This window comes from Canis lupus, chromosome 5 (assembly GCF_011100685.1).
Source record: "Canis lupus familiaris isolate Mischka breed German Shepherd chromosome 5, alternate assembly UU_Cfam_GSD_1.0, whole genome shotgun sequence".
Taxonomy (NCBI): domain Eukaryota; kingdom Metazoa; phylum Chordata; class Mammalia; order Carnivora; family Canidae; genus Canis; species Canis lupus.
This window is the reverse complement of record NC_049226.1, coordinates 45,251,351-45,277,045: the sequence shown is the minus strand read 5'-3', so window position 1 is coordinate 45,277,045 and position 25,695 is coordinate 45,251,351. Positions and strand designations below refer to the sequence as shown.

At 39.1% G+C, this 25,695-nt stretch overlaps 1 protein-coding gene across 4 annotated transcripts in view; it reads left to right on the top strand.

The window, feature by feature from the left end:
• DNAJC6 (DnaJ heat shock protein family (Hsp40) member C6) overlaps window positions 1-25,695 on the top strand; it is a 139,127-nt gene that overhangs the window by 85,641 nt on the left and 27,791 nt on the right. For all 4 annotated transcript variants that reach the window (XM_038537231.1, XM_038537230.1, XM_038537232.1 and 1 more), the window contains 4 exons: window positions 10,639-10,789; window positions 12,073-12,122; window positions 12,238-12,386; window positions 21,299-21,421. In XM_038537231.1, coding sequence (XP_038393159.1) covers window positions 10,639-10,789; window positions 12,073-12,122; window positions 12,238-12,386; window positions 21,299-21,421 — 473 coding nt within the window. The remainder of the gene's footprint in view (window positions 1-10,638; window positions 10,790-12,072; window positions 12,123-12,237; window positions 12,387-21,298; window positions 21,422-25,695) is intronic.

Below are 25,695 nucleotides of genomic sequence, written 5' to 3'. Positions count from 1 at the left end.
TTTGTCTCTTTTGTTCTTTGTTCATTTGATTTGTTTCTTAAATTCCACATATGAATGAAATCATATGGTATTTGTCTTTCTCTGATATATTTCACCGAGCATTGTACCCTCTAGATCCACGCATGTCGTTGCAAGTGACAAGATTTCATTCTTTTTACGGCTCAGTAATATTCCATTGTATGTATATACCACGTCTTCTTTATCCGTTCACCTATTGATGGACACTTGGGCTGCTTCCATAATTTGGCTGTTGTAAATGATGCCACAATAAACACGGGGTGTGTATACATATACATACATATATATGTATTCAAATTCGTGTTTTCATATTCTTTGGGAAAGCAATGGAATTATTGGATCATTTGGTAATTCTATTTTTAATTCTTTGAGGAACCTCTATACTGTTTTCCATAGTGACTGCACCAGTTTGCATTCCCACCAACAGTGCATGAGGATTTTTTTTTCTAATAGATGGCCTTTTAAAAATGATGATAGTGGGGTGCCTGGGTGGCTCAGTTGCTTATGTGTCTGCCTTTGGCTCAGGCCATGATCCCCAGGCCTTGAGATAGAGCCTTATGTTGGGCTCTCTGCTCAATGGAGAGCCTGCTTCTCCCTCTCTGTCTGCCCTCCCCTCACCTGCTCGTGCTCTCTCTCTTGCTCATTCCGTCTCTGTCTCAAATAAATAAATAAGACCTTAAAAAGTGATGATAGTGTCAAAGAGTTTTATAACTTTGGTGGAGGAGGGACTTAGGGAATCATCTAATTCATTCCCCAGGTTTTATATTCTCTGAGACCACGAGTCTGTGATTCTCCCATGGCCACATGGCTCAAGAAGTTGCTGGGGCTTTTTGCCCCACTAAAGTCCTGAGAAAAACAAACAAACAAACAAACAAACAAAGTCCTGAAGAGTAGGTACAAAAATACTGAACCTAGTGATATTATGGTATCTGGAGGGATAATAAAATACTTAATAACTGGTATGACTATAAATTAATATATAAACATATATCAAATGTAAAGTATAGTCCCCTTTTATTCTTTAAACAAATATACATATGTACATATAACTGCTTAACAGGTGATAATATTTATAGCACAAACTATCATTCTAATTTTCACTTTTGTGTTGATTTTGGACATTCTTTACAATGTTCTTGTCACTAGCTAAATGTTCACCGTTTCTGAGCCGTGGTTTGACATAGGGAATGGCAACAGATCCTTCCAGCAACTTCCCAATTAAATTGATTGTAATGAGCCCTAGTTCTTTATTCCAGCCAAAGAAGGGCTGAGCATACTGTTGTTTTGTCAGAGCTGTGTTGAGGGGGAACCAGTGCTTCCTACGTGGTTTGGGCCCTCAGAGCCTGAATCACTGGCACCACCTGCTCTGTGGCCTGTGCCTGCACTGCTGAGCTCCTCTGGAACTGCTGGTGGGTGCTGCAAACCCAGCCTCTACCCCCCTGGTCTGTTGAGTGGCTTCCAGATTTATCCATGTCTAGAAAGGCTGCAGTGCAATGGCTTGTAGTTTTACAAGTAACTTGTAGTTTTATGACTGACTTGTAGTTTTAATAGCTCATACTATGTGCCAAATAGTATAGAAGTATTGCAATATTTCAAAAACCAGACCGCTGAATCTGTGTGAACCTAGGTATTAGTCGTGCAAGTAGCACATAATAGTTTCCCATACCAGGCACCTGATCACTTCAAGATGAGACGAAACCCCAGAATATAAAGAAGTTCACCTCTGTTTAACATTCAGGACTCTTTCCTACTGAAAGGGAAAAGTTTATATGTGCTGTAGCTGAAGCTCCAGAAAGAGGCTTTGTCCTTGTTGTCCCATCTGGCTTCATCAACCCTGAAACTGAGCAGCATAGCCTGTTTTTGCTGAGGCTTTGTAATTTTGCTGGAGACAGCCTTTTTTCATAGCTTCAGTCTTTCTATTCCCCAGAGCCACCTGGTACCTATCATTTATTAAGTGCATGCAACACACCAAGTATTATGCTAAGGGATTACAGAGTTTTCTTGCATGATCCTCACCAGAATACAATGTGATATTCTATTAATACTTCCATTTTACAGATAAGGAAGTCAAGACTCTGATTAGGTACTTAACTTTTGGCTGCTCATCCAGTGGTAGCAGAAATTGAATCCAAACCAGTTATAGCTGCTTAAAGCCTATGTTTGACTATAGTGGTTTTGTCCTATTCCTAGCCTCTTGTTGGCCTATTTATGTTTGTTTTATTTAGTTTTTTTCTTAATGTTATTTATTTTTGCTATGAAATTGTTATTTCTACTTGGATCCTCCAGTATTTTGTAGCAGACAATCCAATGACTCATTTACATGAGAGCTGAATTTCTAAGAAACTAAAAAATTCCAGATTGTTTTGGAAAATCTCACTATTTGGGGTACCTGGATGGCTCAGTGGTTGAGCATCTACCTTTGGCTTAGGTTGTGATCCCAGGGTCCTGGGCTTGAGTACCACATTGGGCTCCCCGCAGGGAGCCTGCTTCTCCCTATGTGTCTGCCTCTCTCTCTCTCTCTGTGTCTCTCATGAATTAATAAATAAAATCTTTTAAAAAAAGAGAAAAAAGAAAATCTCACTACTTAAAAATCATATTGGGGACACCTGGCTGACTCACGCAGGAGAGCATACAGTTCCTGATCTCAGGGTCATGAGTTTGAGCCCCATGCTGGGTGTAGAGATTAAATAAATAAACTTGGGCAGTCCCGGTGGCGCAGCGGTTTAGCACCGCCTGCAGCCCGGGGTGTGATCCTGGAGACCTGGGATCGAGTCCTGCGTCGGGCTCCCTGTGTGGCGCCTGCTTCTCCCTCTGCCTGTGTCTGTGCCTCTCTCTCTCTGTGTGTCTCTATGAATAAATAAATAAACTTAAAACAAATCATGTTGACATATATGGCCTCACTTGATCCTTTTGACATCAAAATACATGTAGGAACGTTTTTGTTTTCAATTTGTTCCCATTTACAGAGGGAGAAGAGGTCTGAGAGGAAGATGATATCATGTTTGAGGACACAGAGTTTTTAGGTAGAAAAATGAGGTCTCCAGTCAAGAACTCTCTCCCCAATGTTCTTCTCTTTTTTCCAAGCTGTCCTGAACTAGAGTGTATGAGGAATGAGATATAAGCAGCCTTTGATTCTGGAAGCCAAGACAGTGGGCTTTTTCATGGTCAATCTTGTTATTATGCCCATGGGATCCATTTCTTTAATTTGGGAAGCCAAGAGCCGGAAAGTCAGCTGTAAACAAGAAGGATGAATCTTTCTGTGGAGATGACACTGGTTCTGTGCTTTTTGCTGGGTGTTGTGGAGAAGGAATAGTATTTTCATAAGATAGGAGTCAATAGTACATCTCTGCAAGCTCCCAAGTTTGTAGAAGGCAGGAAAGGACATGTATAGTGTTATGACTCTTAGATAACTATGGAAAAATATGCTCCATTGGTGAAAAGGAACACAAATATGAGCAGATTATTATGCCAGTATTCAGGTTATTAGTCACTCTTCAAACAGACTGATTCTGAACCTACAGAATGATACCTCATAGTGACTAGACCTGAATGACAAAGATGTTCCAGAAACAGAAAAGGTAATGCTCTGTAGAAGAGTCTTTGTGGAGGTTCAGAGAACCCACTGTAGAAAGCTGATGTCCCAAGAATTTCAATTTTGCCAAGTGTCCTTTGCCATTCTTTTCTTGTCCTGATGTACTAGCTTAGCTTGAGTATTCAGACTAGAGCTGAGACAGTCACAACCGTGATGAAGCAGGGTCTCAGGTCTTAGATTACTTAGAGTACTACAAGATATTCATGACAAGTTCCCATCCTACTAGGAGATAAGGCTCTGTATAGGGCTACTCCAGTGCTTGTAGGCAGCGTTTGCCTCCATCTTACACGCTGGGCCTAGAAACCCTTCTGTGGCTGTGAACTCCAATGAATTGTGCACAGAGGAAGGAGGTCTCTCCAAGCCTCTGAGAACCACATATTGAACCTTAACAGCATAGCACTTGGCTGTTGTCTTTATCCTACATAACTTGTTTTTTTTTTTTTTTTGTAGAACTTACAAATTTACAAATTGTAAATTATAGAAAATTTAGAAATTATAGTTTAACAACAAAAAAAAATCACTTTTTCTCTCTCTTCAATTGCTGTAACTATTTTTGAAGGTGTAGCAGCTAAGAGCCTAGACTGTGGAGCAGTCTGCCTGGGTATGAATTCTGACTTACTGACTTTGGGATCTAGGGTGGGTCACTGATGTGTCTTTGCTTCAGTTTCCTCATGTGACAAATAGGACAGCAATGAATAGTATCTCCTTCACAGGGTGGTTGTGAAGATTTATTACTACATGTAAAGAATTTAGACTAGTACCTGGTACAGAGTAGGCATTCAGTAAGTTTGACTTGTTATTTTTATTTTATGTTTAGTAAATTGTCTTAATTCTTTCTCAAAATGCAAATAATTTTCTTTTGCAAAAATGAGATTGTAATTATGTGTTTTGTATCCTGCTTATCTTCCACGTAATTCTTTATCATGAGCATCTGTACTCTACTACAAACTGGTTTTAATAGCTGATTATGTGGCGTTGTTAGAGGTACTCAACCCTTCCCTTACTGTGGAGAAATACATTGATAATCTTTTGCCATTGTAAACAATACCTCAGTGAACATGTGGCTTGCTAAATCTTTGCATACTATCCTTTTGTTTTGATGACAGTACTTTATCAGGGAGCATCTTTTTTTAGGGGTCACCAAGCAAAATTATATGCAGCCTAGGGTATCATGGACACATATATTGTATGAGCAGTAGGAGCATACATGGAGAATGACTGAAGTGCATCATGGTCAGGCCTTTGTCAACATTTTCCTTCCTCTTTCATAGTACTTCTCATAGCATCTTGCTAATGGCTTACAAATCAGTAAGATGTTAATGAAAAGTAGCCACGCCCACTTTTCCTATTACATTAAGGCAGTTAAGACCAGCCTTAACATTTGTGCTAGTCTTCTTAAAAGCATATTCAATGCCAAATAGCTATCAAATAACCTCAAATCTTTTTTGGAATAAAGTGTGATATAAATACAGAGCAAATAGCTAACTCAGTCCAGTGCACAGCAGAGATTTTTTCCCAGAAGATACCAACATTGTGTTGCTCTGTGAGAACCAGTAAGGTTCCTCATGTGACTTCTCATGACTTGGAAGGGATGGGAGGCTGTGCCTTATCTCCTAAATTAGGAATTCCAGGAAAATTGTGTTTACATCCTTAGAAATGACACAGGGGCAGGGTGCAGTTCTCTAGTGCTTGTCTTTGGTGGGCTAAGATTTTTTAAATGATAAAACAAGACCTACTTGGAGCCTTAGAGGCACAGACCTGGATCTTTGTCTTTGGATCGTACTCTCATATTCTATCAACTCTGACCTCCCCACTCCCACCTTCTAAGACCCACCAATCCCTGAGGACCCTTTAGTAAACTCAGGGTATATTGCCACTAGTTGCCATTTAGTTAAAGCATTTAGAAATATTTCAGAGGTGGCAAGGTTTGGATTCCTAAGAATGCAAATCTTTTCAACCAACTAGTGCAGGGATTACAAAACTTTTTTGTAGAAGGCCAGCTATGAAATACTTTCAGACTTTGTGGGCCATCGGCTCAACTACTCAACTACTCAACTCTGCCATCATAGCATGGAAACAGTCATAGACAATGTGTAAAGAAATGAGTGTGGTTGTATTCTAATAAAACTTTACAGATAGACATTGAAATTTGACCTTCAAATCATATTCACCTCATTAAACATTTTCTTCTTTTGACTTTTTTTTTTTCAGTCATTTAAAATGTAAAACCCATCCTTACTTTACAGACTGTACAAAAATAGGCAGTAGACTAGATTTGGCCTGTGGGCTGTAGTTTGTCAGCCCCTGACCTATAATAGCCATTATTTTTCTCCTATGTATTACTTTCTGACTGCACCATTTCCCTCTGTGCTGTGTCATTTTTTGAAGCCTCTCGGCCCTTTCTCTCCACTAGGACTCACATATCCTTTGGCAAATCTCTGCTTCTGGCCTTCATGTAGCTCATCAGGGAAGGCCAGAATACCTAACCTAAAAGAACCATTAGGGCAAATTCAGATAATATATCTCCTCTCTTTTTTGTGTCCTGGCTAGTTTGACATATAATAATATGGGCTATGAAGGGTACAAATAGACCCTGACAATTGGTTCTGATTTCTGTAGGGCTCCAAGGTTCTAATGAACAGTGCATGCAGCCTTAGAGATGGTGAGAGTCTGGTTTTTAGATAATCAGGGTATTTATATACTCTTAATAGGCTGCTACCATGCAATTCTGCTCCAGCACAAAATCGAGAGTCACAAAGAGGCCTGAATAATCAGTTTGGTGTCATCTCTTAGAAGAGTGGTATAAACAAGGGCTTTGGGGCTGGAGAGGAAACTTGGGATGGAAATGGGGGAATTATAAAGATTTTATACTACCCTATCCTCAATATATTTAAAATGAAACGCGATACAGATTTTTATGTGAGGATGCATTTAGAGGGAAATAATATGCCCTGTGTCATAGGGAAACAGACCCGAAAGGACATTCTCAGATCTGTGGTTCTAGCCCTAATCTGTGTGGCTGCCCATCAGACCAATTCCTGACATTTTATTTAAGGCTGTGAAGCAGTGGGAGTGACATAGTGTATCTACCTACATAATGAGATTGGTTTGGGGGTCTGACAGATGCAGTGATTTATGGGAGTGTTTATTGTGGAAACATCTGCTGCTGAGAGTAGCCAGATGAAAGGTGTACAGGTGGGAGGTGGAGAGCAAGGAATAGGAGAGGGGTGGTTGTGCATAGGGCAGGTAAAGGTTGTCCTAAGTACAGCTGTTAGAATGGAGCTGATATGGAGCTGTAGAATAGCGACAAATGGTAGAAATAGCCTAGGACTTGTATTGTGCAGATCTGGGTTTGAATCTCTGGCTCTGCAAGTAGTTAGCTGAAATTTTAGGAGAGTTCTTCCCTTCTTTGAGCCTCCATTTCTTCATCTATAAAATGGTGATAATAAACACCCTACCTCTTTCCACCTATGTGAAATTGTACTAACATAAAAGTCCAAATGGAGTTCCTGGTACATAGGGGATCTCAGTCTGTGGTAGACATTATTCGTGTTTGTCCATGTGTTCATTCATTCGTTTACTCATCACCATTGACTGTTCTTTGCAATTTCTAATAGAGCTGTATTTTCAAACAGATGCCCAATCGTGATGTAGGCATTAATACCTCCTGTGACCAGGATGAAAGTACATAATAGTCAACATGTATTTATAGATACATATGTGAGCATCCAGATGCCACATAGGAATTTAGTGGGAACCTGAAGTCTGATATAAAGAACAACTGCCTGGCCAATAAACACAATAAAAGATATACAGATCCCTAATTGGGGAAGGCACAAAACAAGATAAAAGTGAGATATTGCTTCACACTCACCAGATTGGTAAAAAATTTAAAGTCTGACAATACCACATGTTGTATTGCACTACTAGTGGGAGTTTAAACAGATATGACTCCTTTGGGAAATGATTTGTCAATATCTAGAAACCTGAAAATGTGCATATCCTTTTTAATAACAAGTTCCATTCCTAGGTATAACCTAGGGAGAATTTCCCATATATAATCAAGGCAATGTGTTCATAACCACATCATTATAGTAAACGACCTTAGTGTCCATCAGTGGGGTAATGGATCATACTTTGAGTGAGCTAAAGGAACAAGTGGCACCATGATAGATGAATTTTAAACCATGCTAAGTGAAAAAAATAAAATTTCAGACAGAAAACCATTTATATACAGCTTTAGAACATGGAAAAACAATATTAATGTATTGTTTATGGATACCTACATATGTAATAAGTGTTTAAAGATATTATTTGGAATGATACATATGAAAATCAGAATAGTATTAGGGAAAGAAAGAGGGATGTGATTGGAAGGGTTGCCTAGGGGACATCTGGGTGGCTCAGTGGTTGAACGTTTGCCTTTGGCTCAGGGTGTGATCCTGGGGTCCCAGGATCAAGTCCCACAGCTGGCTCCCTGCATGGAGCCTGCTTCTCCTCCCTCTGCCTCTGTCTCTGCCTCTCTTTCTGTGTCTCTCATGAATAAATAAATAAAATATTTTTTTAAAAAAATGAAGGGTTACCTAAGGCTCAAATCCCAACCCTGCCATTTAATTACTACCGATGTACCCTCACATAAGTTCCTTAAGCTTTGTGCCTCAGTTTCCTGATCTATGAAAGAGAGTAATAATAGTATCTGCTTCACAGGTATGCTTTGACAATTAAATGAGTAAATGTTGGCAAAATGCTTAGGATGATACTCAGTAGGTAGTAAGTACTATATAAGTGTTAGTAATTATAGTTATTACATAAACCTTTTTATCTTTTGTTTATTTTAAAAAATCTTAAACATTGCATTTTTTATTTATAAATATTTCAGTATTTATTCTGATAGGTGAGCACTATTGTTGAACACAACTATAATATTATTATTACTCCTAAAAAAGTAACAATAAATCCTTAATATCAAATAGTAAGTGCTCAAATTCCAGTTGTCCCCTAAATGTGATTAATTTTTTAGTTTTGTTTGGATTAAGTTCCAAACAAGATCCACGCATTCTGCTTGGTTGACTTGTCTTTTGAGACATTTAATTTATAGATTCCTCCTCCAACTTTCCTTTTTCTCGCAATTTATTTTTTTAGCTTCATTGAAGTATAATTGATATGCAAAAAATTACACACCTTTAATGTATACACTCTGATGACTTTAAACATGCATATACTTGTGGTACTATTACCACAACCTCCAAAAATCTCCTTGTGTTCTTTTGTAATTTTTTTTTTGAGAAGAACACTTGAGATCTATCTTCCTAACATATTTTAAAGTGCATTATAAATATTGCAATTTTTAAAAAAGAAGAGATGTCATCCTATAGTTGAAAAGTGAACAAAGATTAAAAGTATCAGTATAGAAATTTTAGGATGTGGTGTAATAATAGTTAGCTACAATCTATTGACTCCCTAGATATAGTAGATACTATACTAATAGTTTTATATGCACTCATTTAACCTTTCCCAATGAAGATGGCACTATTTTTATCCTGATTTTATAGTTAGAAAGAAAGAGGCTTATAAAGACTGTTACTTGCCAAGGTCACACAGAAGCAAGGCTGGGCCAGAACCCAGGTGAGAATGACTCATGCACTTGACTGCTAGGCTGAACAGACTACCTAGCCATTGTTTACACTAGCCTCCTATATGTAGATTTCTTCTTTCTTCCTATATCAACCTTTATAAGTGGAGTTGTGCTGTGGTAAGGAACATTCCCAAAATGGGAATAGGGGCCCTGCTAATAATAAAAGGTTATTGGTCACTCATGCTACAAATTATTCATCAAAAGTCAGCTGGGAGCTCTCTACTGCACAGCTTCTTACTCCAGGACTGAGGAGCACAGCCATGATCTCAAACCTTGCCAGTTGCTAGGGCAAAGAAAGAGAGAAACAGAGACACAGAGAGGGAAAGAGAACTATAGAGAGTTTCACACTCAGAGTTCAATGCTCTCTCCTGAAAGTGACACACAATATCTCCACTCACATATCATTACCTATCATAGACTAGAGCAATGGTTTTCAGCTGGGGGCAGTTTTGCTCCTCCCCCCAGGGGATCTGTGCCAGTGTCTAGAGACAATTTGGATTGTCACACAGGCAGCAGAAGGGTGCTATCTAGTGGCAAGGGGCCAGGGATGCTACTAAATACCTTGTAGTGCACAGGGCAGCCCCCCTCACAGCAAAGAAGTATTTGGCCCTAAATGTCAATAGTGCCAAGATTGGGAAATTTAGTTAGAGCTAACCACAAGGGGCCAGAAGATACAGTCTTGGGAATCTGTAAGGAAGGAAAAACTGGAATACTTGACAAATAACACTGATGATCACTATGCATCCTAAAAACTGTTATGAAGGCCCTGGAGAAACTATTTTCCATGATGGAAGTGAAGAATGACTTGGAGGGATAGCCATAGGATGAGTCTTCTAACATAGTCCACTCCATCTAAGGGCAGAGGAAGTCCCTGAACACACTTCTAAGAGGCTCTTCCTCTGATGTGGCACTGTCTGAAAGAAGTATAATGCAGGCCACATGTACAATTAAGATTTTTCTAGTATCCACATTAAAGAAGTAAAAAGGAGCAGGTGAAATTAATTTAAGAGTATAGTCTATTTGGTATATTCAAACTACCAGCATTTCAACATGTAATCAATGTAAAAAGTATTAACGAGAAATTTTACATTTTTATATTCTTTTTTTTGCCCCATCTTTGAAATTTGTTGTGTATTTCTTACCCATAACACATCTCAATTCAGACTAGCCACATTTCAAGGGTTCAGTGGGCACCTGTGGCTAATGGCTATAGCACTGTGAAGTTCCTGCACCTGAGACTTAGTGAATTGTTTCCCTGGGCCTCTGAGGCCCAGAGAAATTCTAAGAGTGGGCATCACTTCCAGGAGTATCTGCCCCAGTCTGTGTACGTTTTAGGGATGAAGAGAGACTGTGTAGCCTGTACATCACCTCCATTTCTGTTTTGCGTTGGCAGGTGCCTCATCTCCAGACATGGAGCCCAGCTACGGGGGAGGTCTCTTTGACATGGTGAAAGGAGGTGCAGGGCGGCTCTTCAGTAACCTGAAGGACAACTTGAAAGACACCCTCAAAGACACATCTTCCAGAGTCATACAGTCTGTTACCAGGTATGCACATTTTTTCAGCTGAGTTAATGGACCTCCATGCCCCCAGAGAATCTGGTTATCTGCCAACTGCTTTTCTGGCTCAAGGATTGACAATTGTTTGATGTAATTGCATGGAATCTGACCAACTGAGCAATGTCATTGAAGCCATAATGTTGAGGCCTTCAGAATATCAAGCACAGGCTCAGAGGACTCACTCAGCACATTTTTACATTAAAATATAGTGGTTGCCATTCTTGTCTTGTGAATCCAGCATCCTGGGTTCTTGTGCGTTATCTGCCCTTGTTAACCATGTGACCTAGGCAACTTAATTAGCCTCTCTGAGCTTGACTTTTATGCTCTGATAGGATTCATGTCTCTGGTTGATTTGAGAATTAAGTGAAATAATAAGGTATGTGTGATCTGAAAAAGCAATATTCATGGATTTTAATTGAAACAATTATCTTTTCTATCTTAATAGCCCTTTGAACCTTGTTCAGTGGAAGAAATTTTCTACCACTTCCACTATGAAGATTCTTACAAGCAGGCCATATGAATTATTTTTTATTTGTATTTATTATAAAATTTCAGTGTCACCTAAAGTTACAGTATGCAGTTTTGAATCATAAATTCACATGTCAAGTCCAAAATTTCAATCAACATTTTAACCCTTGTTCAAAAGAATTTATCCCTTACCTGCAATCCCCATCTAGGGCCTGATGGGCAGAGAAACGGTGTCCCTGTTTCTCCATTATTTCCTTCCTTATTCCCTAGCTGCTCATGCTTAGAGGAGATATTCACACATAGGCACAGTGGCTGGAATAAGCTGTGTTAATGAATAAGAACCTTTTTTTTTTTTTAAAGATTTTATTTATTTATTCATGAGAGACACACAGTGAGAGGCAGAGACATAGGCAGAGGGAGAAGCAGGCTCCCCGCAGGGATCCCGAAGTGGGACTCGATTCCGGAACCCCGGGACCATGCCCTGAGCCAGAGGCACACACTCAACCACTGAGCCACCTAGGCATCCCTAAGCAGCATTTTCTATTCTGAGATTGATTCTGTTCATGAAGCATCATCTACAAAGGGTATTGGGGCACACATCAGTTAGAGTGGTAGATTCACACTCCTGAGAGTGTGGGTTGCTTCTCTCAATAATTGTTCTTTGTTAGAGAGAAGGTCTTGAGGGAAGTAAAAATGCCTACTGGATGGAAGTGTCCAAGTCATGATAGGCAGGTGATTGAGAGAGGGGAATCCTAACATATTTGGATCATTTTAATGAGCACCCTTTCCTGTCTTGCTTTTAGCTACACAAAGGGAGATTTAGACTTCACTTATGTAACCTCCAGAATTATTGGTAAGTTTCTCATGTTTAATAACTGCTCAATAGCTCAGCTTTCATTATTTACCAATGGCAACAGCAAACCTGTTTAACCTCTCTCTTATGATCTCTCTCTTATGATCCCTCCTAGTGATGTCCTTTCCTCTGGACAATGTTGACATAGGATTCAGGAATCAGGTTGATGATATCCGAAGCTTTTTGGATTCCAGACATCTTGACCACTACACAGTGTACAATCTGTCACCTAAGTCTTACCGAACTGCCAAGTTTCACAGCAGGGTAAGGAATTTTAGTGCTAGGATCACATGGTTTGAAGCTGTAACGGTATTTTTCCCTTTAAGAGCTGTCGTTAAAGCCTTGGTCCTCAGCCACACAAAGCTGATTAACTATATATTTTGGATGCTTCTAGCCACAAAATATTTATTAGGCTATTATGAAATATTTTGAAGATTTTCTTTGGGTGAGGACATTTGCAGGAAAGTCTGTCAACGAGATACCATATAATCTGAGATCTCAAATCACTTATGACTGGTTGCTCAGTTGTTAGGGCAATATTGCTGTGAGGCTCAGTTGGAAATTGAACTGCTATGTAGGGTGGTTGGTGACCGCTATACTACAGTGCTGATTATGCCTTTAACCTTTCCTTATTGCTACTTCAGCATCATGATGAAGCAGTGCCACTAGACCGGTACAGACAGCAGTTAATGGAAATAGCTCTCTGACATTCAGTAAAGGTGCTTCTTTCATAGGTAGAGGATACCACACAGACAGTCCCACACAGTAGGTGTGGTAATACTGTTCCTAATATTTGGAGCTTTTATACTGTCTTTTGAGATGGATGGAGATCTGGGGCACAGAAGAGTAAGGTGACTTGCCTAAGACTACCACTAGTAGGTGGTCTCAGGCTTGTGTTCTTAACCATTACTGGGCTGACAAAATTACTTGGAAAAGCTGGCATATCCTCCTAAGGAGCTTTTTGAATGAGGCAGAGAAATATTCCTAGTTTCCTGCTGGTTGAGAAGCCGTAAGTGCTGGCTTAGGTTTGAATCTGATGTGGAATTCTTGATTTACTCCCTAAATTAAGGCTTTTTCTCTCTCAAGAACAATTTCAAATATTTTGATTTAGCCTTAGATATGATTGGTTTTGCAACTACATCTGAGTCTATTAATAAATAGAAAGGATTTTCTATACAATGGGCACTTTAAAAGTGAAAATTGATTTCAAATAAGCAAAATGATAGTTGGTTGTCCATGCTGTGTATCTAGGATTTCAGCTTTGATGCTGGAACACATTTTGGTCAAAATCTCTGGGTTTTGGCTTCCAGATCTATAAAAAACACAAAACTTTGGCCTATGTGTTCTCTAAGACCTCTGCCTGCCTTAATGTTCAATAAGATAAGGGAGAGTTTTGCTAAGGACTTTCTTTTCTCTGAGTGTTCCTGGAATCAGCAAGAGGAAACCCAATGGTTCTCAAATTTAGTGAGCAAGAAAAGCACCTGGAGTGCTGGTCAAATACCTAGGCCCAGAATTTCTGATTCAGCAGGACAGGAGAGTGGTAGGAATCTGTGCTGCTAACAACTTTCTGGGTGCTACTCTGGCTGTTGCCCTGGGGACCACTCTTGAGAAGCACTGATAAAACCATTCTGTAGCAGTTTGGTCTAAATTGCCATCCTGTAATGGAGATTTTAAATGCAGCTCTTTTAAATTCCCTATAATTAACTGCCTTTCCAACTCTTATTCCATCTATTACCTAATTCAGAGCAAGTGAATTAACATCAAACAAAAATGTGAGTAGATACTCTATTTCTAACTTGGATACAAATCTTTTGAATTGATTTTTCTTGTTTGGCAACTCAGTGTCATCATTTTCATAACTGAAGGACTCTGGAACATTCTCCACAATATTTCATAGAAATTTTATTAGATCTTGAAAGCCCTGTCATAGTCTGGAAAAATTTCACTCTGAAAGTAAAGAAAGATATATCATTATAGAAGCATTCATACACATGAGGATATCTCTTTGTGTAGTATTTGTAAAAGCAATCTCTATAAAGGTACTTAAAGAAAGGCATCTATTAATGTAACTACATGTTTTGTGACCAGTCTTAATAGTGTTACAGCAATACCAGGACTTACATATTGAACATCTGTCCTGGGCTACTCTTGTTTGCCCGAGAAGAGCAGGAGGTATGTTTATTTTATTTGCCACCTAGAACAGTGCCTGGCATGGCTAGTACATGTTTTGCAGAAGAAAGAATATGCCAAGAATTGTTACTTATATAGATCAAAAATACATTTTTGGTTCTTGTTCTCAAGACACTTAAGCCTAGCTGGAAAGAGAAGCCAAAACATACTAAAGACAAATGCAAATAATATTTACAATCCCTACTGAGGGAGTTTAGGGAAAGGAGACAGCCGTGAGAGCTAGACTTTGAAGCATGAGTAAGTCTTGCTTACTTATGAGTGTAAGTGAAAGGAAGGGGGTTATTTCCTCTCTGTGCAGATTGTAGAAGGTATCTTACAGAGCTCTTCATGATTGGGACTCTGTCTGCCTCTCCAACTTCATTTTTCACTGTTCTCCACTGCCTAAAAAAACCCATGCTCAAACCAGGGGAGACACATACTGTATCTTTGCATGAGTTGCTTCCTCTCCCTAAGAGGCTCCCATGTCATACCTCCCCATCGCCTCTAATAGCTTAACTTTGCTAAGGAGAGGATTTGAGTATGCTACCCCACAGGCTTTTCCAGTTGTTTTCTTCTAAAACCCAGGCCTGCAACATATCTTCAGCCTGTCCCAGACAGTCCCAGAACTTGGCAAAATGAAACTGGACCCATTGACCTAACTAGCTTTCAGCTGTCGGTTCCATTTTAGCAAGATAGCCCTGAAACCTTAGTATTTTTGTCTTAGCTCTGTTTCCGATTTGGCTACATCTCTTTTCAAACCCCAGTCCTTTCTCACCCCAGCACATATACCACAAATTGATTTGCATTGCATTGTTGCATTACTTAGGAAAGTTTTTTTGGTTCTTATCTTCCAGTGCACAAGGGCTAGAACTATTTCTCCATCCTTCTGGGACAGTGGAGTGCTGGGTCTGCAATTAAATTTTATTCTATTTTTTTTTTTTAATTTTTTATTTATTTATGATAGTCACAGAGAGAGAGAGAGGCAGAGACAAAGGCAGAGGGAGAAGCAGGCTCCATGCACCAAGAGCCCGATGTGGGATTTGATCCCGGGTCTCCAGGATCACGCCCTGGGCCAAAGGCAGGCGCTAACCCGCTGCGCCACCCAGGGATCCCAAATTTTATTCTAATAAATAGAGAGGGCATGGGGTGCCTGGCTGGCTCAGTCAGTAGAGCATGCAACTCTTGATCTCAGGGTTGTAAGTTTAAGTCCCATGTTGGGTGTAAGGGATTATTTAAAAATAAAATCTTCTTAAAAAAAATTAAAAAGAATTAATGTAGATGGCAGAGTCTTCCATAAATACCAATGTTGGAAAAGACCAAACATGAGACTGGTTTTATTTAGAGACTCACAGGGGTCTAGCTCTGTGTATATCTGAACTGAGTCACTTTACATTTTTATTATGTGATGTGTGTTTGGGGATATGCGTGGTAGTGGCAGAAACAGGCTGTTTCCAGGAAGATTTCACTTTGCTGAGGGGAGTCATTCTGTATTGTGATTAGCTTTTATGCTTGGAAGCCACATGGTTTGATAGGAATCATATAAAATAATCAAATAGCAGTTTCCTTAGTATGTGCATGTGTAGCAGAATGTTAGAATAGGACTCATAGTTAGTCTCCATTTTAACAGAGGTCCCAACTCAAAACAGTACTTGGCAGATTGCCCCGCTTTCAAAGTGAGGTGCTAAAATACCTCTTCAGAACTATACCAGAGGTATTTAACATCAGTTTTCTTACTAGTCTTAGCCAGTTTCCACCTTGAGGAAATAAAAATTACCGATGTTGACAGGAGAGTCCTGGAGACCAGTGAGATGCATTATCTGAACCAGATGTTCCTAATCTCAGTTAAAGAAATCCAGGTCCACTGTATATTCAGATCCATGGATGGGCTTCAGAGAGTTTAACCATCTCTTTCTTTCCTTCCTTCCTTCCTTCCTTCCTTCCTTCCTTCCTTCCTTCCTTCCTTCCTTCCTTCCTTCCTTTTTTTCTTTTTTTTTTTAGTGATAAACTATACATGCCAGGAACATACACCATCTTAAGCATTGGTCAGAATACAGTTCGGTGACATTGAATACATTCACAATACTGTGTAACCATCACCATTGTCTATACTCAACCTTTTCCATCATCTCTCAAATAAACACTGTACCTATTCACTCTGTGGGTGCAGGTATACTGGTTTACTCTGCACAGGTTTAGAACTGCTCAGAATATCAGGAACCACTGCTTTACACATTTCTCAGCATTGCTGTTGGCAGGAAGTGGAAAACTGGATGAATGGCTACTAAGTTTGACCTGGTCCTGAAGTTCTTACATTCTGATAGCGCTCCAGTGCCCCTTTGAGCATCCTTTTTCCTCTGTTCAAGTGGAAGGAAAGTATGCTGAAGGAACCCTGTTAGGGGCATAGAAAAATTAAACCCAGTGGTTCCTTTAAGACCTTTCTTCATTTTGACTGTTTCTAAACTACATGATCTTATAGGATTTCTTCCCCTTGGAGAACAAATTGATTTTGGGGGGAATATGCTATCAACTTGAACATCTTAAAGGTCAGTCTTCTATTTGTTTCTTTATTTCTTTTCCTTTTCCTTCCAGAGCTCACCAAAGAGGTCACCATAGCTCCCAGTTGTTTGGCTTTGGTTCACTGGTGGGTGAGAAGGGTTGGCTATAGAGGAGTGACTTTACAGCTAACACAGCTAAGGATGGGGCAAAATGAGGTAGGAAAAAAAAAAACCCTGGCCTAGAAGCCGGAGGACCAGTGATCCCCACACTCTAGTTCTGCAGGCTTCAATGAATTATCTTAATCTTAGAAAATATAGCCATCACTTGAAGCCATAACCACCCCACAAGTATAAGATGGAATTACAGTCAACAACCAACCATCAGATAGTGTGATAGGATAGAAAGTACATGACTCTTACTATTTTTTTTTATTGATATGAAATTATAGCATATACACAAATTTTAAACTTTAAAAATCACCCTAGGTTCACATCTCAACTGTTTTCTTCCTGGTTAAATCACTTCACTTCACCCAAGGTACTGTTTTCTCCTGTATAAAATGGGGCTGACAATACCAAAATCTACGTTGCAAATACTTAGAGAAGTTTTTTTCTGTAGGTTTGCTGTAAGGGATAAACTTGATAGCAGTGTCTGTCCTATGGAAAACAGTTGGTAATGGGTAGTTAATGATTAATGTTAGTAATAATAAAATGCCACATTAAATGATTGACTGAAATACCTTGTTTTCCAAAAATGATGTAGCAGATTCTTAAAATCCTGGATATGGCTCTTGAGTCTGATTCTCTCTAGTGCCGTCTGCTCTTATGCTCAGCAAGTGGGATGCTTCTGCCATTTTATCTCATGCTTGGGGTGATGGAGAGATGAAAACGGAATGGCATCCAGCCCTGGTGCTGTTTTGGCTTCTTTCCCCACTGGGTGGTATCATGGCAGCCTGTAATCCATATGGCGTTTTCTGATGCTTAGTGGCTCTGGGAGATGTTTAGAGACTGGAGATAGCATTGTGAAGTGTCACATACCCAAGGATTGTGCTTATTGCATGAACCTGTGAGACCCAGGGAGCTGCAAAAATAACTTGCAGTGAATTGCAATTCCTTAAAATTTTTTGTTTTGTTTTGTTTTGTTTATGCCTTAGTGGTTTCCTTCCCTTTTATACAGAGTACATGCTTTAAAAAAATTCTAATTGTATGTTTGCTTAATGGTGTATAATTATGTATCAAGTAAATATGTAATTATGGAGTACTTTAAATTAATATTATTTACTTGATTGATTTAATGATTCTGGAGCTTTTAGCCTATTGTGCTAAGAACAATTTAGCTGAGACTCATTGCAGATATTGACATTTAAAGTGTTTGTATGGTTGACAGCTTCTACGAGGTTTAAAAATACTGCATGGAAAAACAGTTTATTCATACTTTTACATGATTGCAACCTAAAACAACAACAAAATTGATTCACCTGTTCCTTCCCTGAGATATTGTACATGTAGACAAATCTTAGTACAAGAAGGAGTTGCCAAATGGGGTTCAATCCTTTGTTACTTCACTCATTCATTCACTCTGCAAATATCTTCTGAGCACCTGCCATTCAGCTAACATACGGACATGACTCTGGGGTTACAAAATGAATAAGTTATCGTGTCTCTTCTCATGGGGCTTAGTGTCTAGAGGGGGAGACAAATGTAAAGAGTTAATTTGAGTACAGTTGGACAATAAGCTGGCACTCTCTGTGCTTATGCTGTGCTACTTAATTCTCCTAACAGTCTTGTAAATGCCCACTTTAACTTTACATACGAGAGATTTTAGGCTCTGAAAGATCAGTAACTTGACTAATGTGAATCTGGTTATAAGCGGTGAAGCAAAGGTGAAAACCCCCAGCCCATGGGTTCAACCATGTTGCTCTACTGATAAAATTTTAATAGATGAAAATGGACAAGAGCATGGGTACGAAGAACTAAGTTAAGATTTCTGCCTGTGGGTGTTAGAGAAACTGTGAGAAACAAAAGAGCACTTAAACTTGGGTTTTAATGGATGAATACAAATTTACCAAAGGAAGATAAAACATTGCGGATAAGAACCAGTTTGTACAAATGTACACTTTGCAATTTCTCTGATGGTAAAATAAAATTTATCTTCCCAGCTATTCTTTTTTAAAAAAGATCAATATATAATTTCCATCCCTTAAGAACACATCAGTTAGGCATCCATTTTGAGGTAAAGAATGGGCCAGAAACAGCCCTGATTCATGTTGGGTAAAAAGAGCAAGTTGATACGGAGTTTAAGCTGACAGAAGCCCAGTGGTGGGTCACCCTGGATTGTTTGGTAGCTATGTCAAGCATTTCAACTACTTTGTTTAATAAACCACACCTGTCATTGCTGAAAGGCATAGGGAAGTGAGTACCTGAAAAGTACCTGAAAGATCCCCTGCCATTTCTCTATAATCATCTTGTAGAGAAATGTTACCAATTAAGCTAAAATATTGGGCTTTCTTGACAACCCCAGAGAGAGAAACTCCATGTCTTTGCTTTTAGATGTCAGCTCTACAGAGACCACACAGCATTTCCCATTTATATTTTGACTATTGATTATCTGGTTACCAGAAAAAGGCAACCAAATAGATTGCTCCTGCCTCTCTCCCCACTGTTAAACATTAGGAATTTGAGACACTTGGGTTTTCTTAGGCCAGTGGTGTTAGTGTTGCAGAGTATTTTCTGGTAACACCATCCATATAAAACCTAGTCTTTCTTCAGAATTCCCTACCTCAGCAAATGGCACCTGCCATCCTTTTATCCAGCCATTCCAGGCTGGAAATCTGGGAGCCGTCCTTCATTCTTTCTCCCTCATCTCATAAGTACATCTTTCCACACTTACTCACTGCCCCCATACAATCAGTCTCCAAAACATATGAACAAATAATTCCACTTCATCTCTAATTCTTGAATCCATCAAGTCTTTTTGCACCCCACTGCCACTCATCTAGCCCAAGCCACCATCATCCCTGACTTGGACTCTTCAGTGGCCTCCTGACTACTCTTCCTGGCTACTCTCATATCATCCACATCCAGTCTCCATATTGGATCCTAAGAGATCTTTGGAAAATATAGATGAGAGTCACTCTCCTTCTTAAATATTCTCCCAGCTTCTAACAAGACCTTGTATGATCTGGCCCTTCAGTCTACATTCTTGCCAAACAGGGTTTCATTCATTTTATTCAAACAAGGCTGGCTTCATCTGAACTCAGAGCTTTGCATTGGCAGTTACCTGATAAATAATGATAATAACAGTTAACATTCCTTAATCACTTTGTGTGTGTCAGATACTGAGCTGAGCCTTTAAAATATATCCTTATGTACTAACTACACCCTATGAGGCAGGAGGTACCACTCACCACATTTATGAAGGAAGAAAGGCTAAAAGAGGTCACCAAGTTTGCCCACGTCTAAACTTCTCTTTATTTTTATTACCCAAATTAGTAAATATCTAATCATTTAGAGTTCATGCCCAATATTTTGAGCAAATGCTAATCTTTACCAGTATACTGTTGTCTCACAATGATTTATATTCAGAAGATCTGGGTTGCGCTGCTGGTACTGACTGGCAGTATGACTTTAGACAAGACAGCCTCTGAGAGTCAGTTTTCTCATCTGTAGAATGGGGAGCACATTAATACCTGACTTTTATGATTGTGTATAGTTCAGAGTCAAACATAATTCCAGGAACATAGTCAATGCTCTGTAATGAGTTCAATGAACACATGTGTTAGATGAATGAAAATACTAAATATTACCCCCAGGAGTTGTGAGTTCCCTCATTAAGGCAGGAAGAAATTAGCGCTCCAAGCAAGGGTACCTTTGGCTCACTCTGCAACTCTTTTCATGTTCTCATGAGAACTGGTATAAAATTAGGGATAATCCAGAATTTATAAGGTAATACTATAATTAAATATCTAATAGGCACGTCAAAACATTTTATACATAATAGAAATGAAATGCAATCTCATAGAATTTTTAAAAATCCAAATATGTAGTTTAAATGGTCTTTTTTTTAGAGAGAGAAAGAGAGTGTGCCTGCGGGTAAGGGATTGGGAGGGGGAGGGGGCAGAAGGAGAGGGAGAGAGAGAAGCTTAAGCAGACTCTGTGCTGAGTGCAGAGCCCAATGCAGGCTTGATCTCACGACCCTAAGAGCATGACCTGAGCAGAAATCAAGAGTCGGTCACTTAACCAACTGAGGCACCCAGGAGCCCCTTAATGGTCTATTTTTATTTAAAACATACTTTAATATGCGTTCTTATATCTTTACTAGAATGGAATTTTTTAATTAAGAAATTGCTATATTAAACAACTCTTTTTTCTGTGTTTGGACCCTGTTCCCATCTCTTCCTGTCTATATTAAAAGAGAATATGGTATCATATTTCAGAAGTTGTTTGGTGCGACAGCTCCTTATGAAGAGGAGTTGCTTGGGGAATTCATTTCCTTTTGCTCTGTTTCCTTAGGTGTCAGAGTGCAGTTGGCCCATCAGGCAGGCCCCCAGTCTGCACAACCTTTTTGCTGTGTGTCGGAATATGTATAATTGGCTACTCCAGAATCCCAAAAATGTCTGTGTTGTCCACTGCTTGGTGAGTAACCTTTATTGTTGTTGTTGTCTTTTGTGCTAGTTAGGTTTGGTTTGGACAAATACAGCTGGCTCTATAGAGAATGGTGGAGAGGTAACATTTAAGCTAAATAAGCATTTATTGAATCCCTACTTAGGATATAAAAAATGAGGGAGGAATTTATTATTCTTGCCTTAAAGCTTGAGAGAGGCAGATATATACATAAAATTATAGGGTCTCTAGAATGTGCTAAGTATTATAAAAGAAGTAGAAACAAGGACTATGGGTACATAGGCAAAAATACCATTGAATCCTGTGTGAATAAAATTGATAATCACATTGGAATTTTTTGTGCTTGAATAAAAATGAAAAATAAGAAGACCTCTATGCCCTTGTACGTGGTCACATAGATTGACTGTATTTTATCACAATTCCTAGTGAGACTGATGACTTTTCAGATCACTGACTTAAGAGTCCTTTTCCCCAATTCTTCTCTGGTAGCCTATTACCTACTGTTTAAAACTCAACTTCTGGTAAAATCTCTGACTCTATGGACATTCCCATTGACTATCTATCTCAGTGGCATCATCATAATCTGGTGATCTGCCTGTTTCTCCACTAGACTGTAAGCAGGCAAAAACTGTGTCTTCTTTACCTTTTCACCCCGAGTATGAGTATGAAAGGTTTGAAAAAATGATTGAATACATGAACAAATGAACACACAAATGGAATCTGAGTATAAATACTGTAACTATTCATTGCTTTTATAAACTTCAGGGTGTTTTTTTTTTTTTTTTTTTTTTTTTTGCTCTATGATTACTTGACAATTTTCTCTCTCCTTCTTGAGAGCCAGTTGGCTAAAAGAGGGAAGAAAGCTAAAGAACATATTTTCTTCTTTCCATCTCACATTCCCAAACTCTTGGCAACAAAAGAAAAACACTTGGTGTTCATAGGAGTTTAATGCAGAAGGCCAAAGTGTTTTCCTTTGGAGACACAACATATTGTACAATGGAACAGATTACTTTCGGAGACTAAGCAGGCGTTAGGCACCTTGGTGATTTTCTCTTCACTCAAGAGCTTTCTAAAAGGTCAGAGAACCAAAGTCTGACAGCCTTGTAAGGGGAGATGGATCAAGAGAGACCTGAGGCTTCCCATTCTTCAGATACAATCATGAAGAATAAAAAGCCAACAAAGAAGAAAAAAGCAGACAAAGGATTATGACACCATGGGCTGCTCTCTGGCTCACTGAAAAAAGATACACATGAGTCAGACATCTGCACCAAGTCTTTTTTTTTTTTTTTAATTTTTTTTTTTTTTATTATTTATGATAGTCACACAGAGAGAGAGAGAGAGGCAGAGACATAGGCAGAGGAAGAAACAGGCTCCATGCACCGGTAGCCTGACATGGGATTCGATCCCGGGTCTCCAGGATCGCGCCCTGGGCCAAAGGCAGGCGCCAAACCGCTGCGCCACCCAGGGATCCCCTGCACCAAGTCTTTGGGAAATGGAATTGGAGCTGGAAGTGAGAGCTTTTATTTTTATCATATATATTTATTAAAAATAATTAGCATATATTAATCTTTCAGTAAAAAATTGATTAGACTTTTTAAAAGGACTTGTGTGGTAGATAAAAAGAGGGGACACATATCCACGAGCCATGAATCAGTTAAGAGTATCAGGAAGGCTAAATCTAAAAGGAATAAAGATTTAAAATGTCTTTAAAAAAACTGTCCTTGGAATATGGACAATAACAAATGCTTGAAGCACATGGTATAATCTTAACCCTTTTATTCTGTTTTCTCTATCAGGGGAACAAATGTCAGGCTAGGAAAGGAGTAACAATGATCATAAAGGCACAGCTGGTAGGTAGTGAGATATGAAAAGAACCTCACAGTACTGAAAAATAATTCACTCTCTAGACTTAAATTCTGTGACAGAATGCTGAGAGCCCTTGGAAAAGCAATCATGGACTCTTTATGTAACATGAAGAAACAGGAAATAGAGGTGCCAGGCAAACAAAGACAGCAGAGTTTTTCCAAAAGATAGAGGAGGTTGATCCTGGGAAGTTACAGGCTGGTGAACTTGATGGCAATTCAAGGCAAAATTCTAATATAAATCTTTGTACAGATGATTTTAAACTCTTAGGAAAAAGAAGTCCTCATTGCTTCCTTATGAACACACATGTCAAAACAACTGAACTTTTGCAACAAGACCAATTGATTAGTAAGGACAGTTTATTCGATTCCTGCAAGATATTTCCCAATTTCTTATCAAGATAGAGAAATTTGGGCTAGGTTGTTATACATTTAGTTGGATTGTGGCTCAGTATCTGCTTCCAAAGGTAGGTGATTAATGGATCAGCATCCTTCCAGGAGAAGGTTACATTTGGTTGCTTTTTTAATTAAAAATGTTGATGATGGGACGCCTGGGTGGCTCAGTGGTTAAGCATCTGCTTTCAGCTCAGGGCATGATCCTGGAGTCCTGGGATCAAGTCCCAAATCGGGCTCACTGCATGGAACCTGCTTTTCCCTCTGCCTATGTCTCTGCCTCTCTCTCTCTCTCTTTGTGTCTCTCATGAATAAATAAATAAAATCTTTAAAAAAATGATGATGATGTGAAGATCAAGCTTACTAATTTTCTCAGAACTGGGAGGGTCATGTAATGAATCTGGATTTTAAAAGCCATTGCAGGTTGATTATTTAAAAGAAGCTAACAATGTGAAATTAAACACAGAATAAATGTGAAGTCCTGAATCTTGTTGTAAAAGATTAAATATATTTGTCTCTTAGCTTAACACATCATTTAAAAAAGAACTAGGGGTTTTAGTGGATAGGAAGATCATTAAGAGCTGATGGTGTGACTTAGCTGCATATAAACTAGTTTGGCCTGAGGTTATGTTCGTAAAAGCATAGTGTCCAGAGTAAGAAAGATATTTCTTCTCCTCTCTAATTTGGTTGGAATGTATCTCATATCTTGTATTTCACATCTGGGTAGCACATTTAAGGTTGTTGTTTTAAAACGAATCTGTTCAGAGAAAGTTCGCCAAATGATGTCTCTAAAAATGCAATGTCAAATGGGAAAGAATCAAAGGAACCGTGTATTATTTGGGGTTCTTTAGGGAAACAGCCAACATATAATGTGTTTATTATAGGAATTAATTGGCTCACGCACTTGTGAAGGATGAGAAGTCCCACAATTTTTTGCTCTTTGCAAGAGAACCAAAAAAGCTGGTGATGTAATTCAGTTTGAGTCCTGGGTCAGTTCTGATGTCCTAGGGAAGAAGATAGACATCTCTAGTTCAAGAAGATAGAAAATTCGCCCTTCCTTCACTTTTTGGTTCTGTTCAGTCCTCAACAGTTTAAATGATGCCCACTCACATTGATGAGTGTGTATCTTTTTTTTTGAAAAAATTATTGCTTTATTCATGAGAGACACACACACACACACAGAGAGAGAGAGAGAGAGAGAGAGACATAGGCAGAGGGAGAAGGAGGCTCCCTCCGGGGAGCTCAATGCAGAACTCGATCCCAGAACCCTGGGATCATGCCCTGAGCCAAAGGCAGACACTCAACCACTGAACCACCCAGGCATCCCTGAGGGTGTATCTTTTTTTACTCAGTCTACTGAATCAAATGCTAATCTCTTTTAGAAACACCCTCGTAGTCACATCTAGAAATAACATTTTTACCAGCTATCTGAGCATCCCTTAGCCCAGTCAAGTTGACACAGAAGATTAGCCATCACAGATTGTTTTTAACCTGGAAAATAGAAGAGCTGGTGGAAAGGGAGGGTATTTCAGATATGTGAAAGGCTTTCCCAGGGAGAAAGAAGTAGGTTTACTTTTTCCTGACAGAAGGAAGAATGAGGATCACTGAGTAGAATAGACTTCAACTCAACTTACTCAAGATAAAGAACTTTATCCTGAATAAGGATAACTTTATAAGATGGACTAGGCTTCTTCCAAGTAGCAGCAAGCTCCATGTCACTTAAAATATTCTAGAAGAGCCTGGGTCACCATCTGTCAGGAATGTAACTGTGTATGTTTCTCCATTGAATGTGGTTGAATCATACAAAGCTTCTTTATTTTCTATGATATTTTCTAGGAACATACCTTGGGTGAAATATATACATAGCATATTCCAGAAAGCAGTATTTACCTAATCTGTGAACTCTACCTCCGGCCTGTCACCAAGAGACCTCAACTACTAGTTCTGACCCTACAGGTCCAAAGCTACTTTGAAGATTAAATTGTTTTTCAGTCAATCTATGTGAATCAAATTTATGTTGCTTGGTTTCTT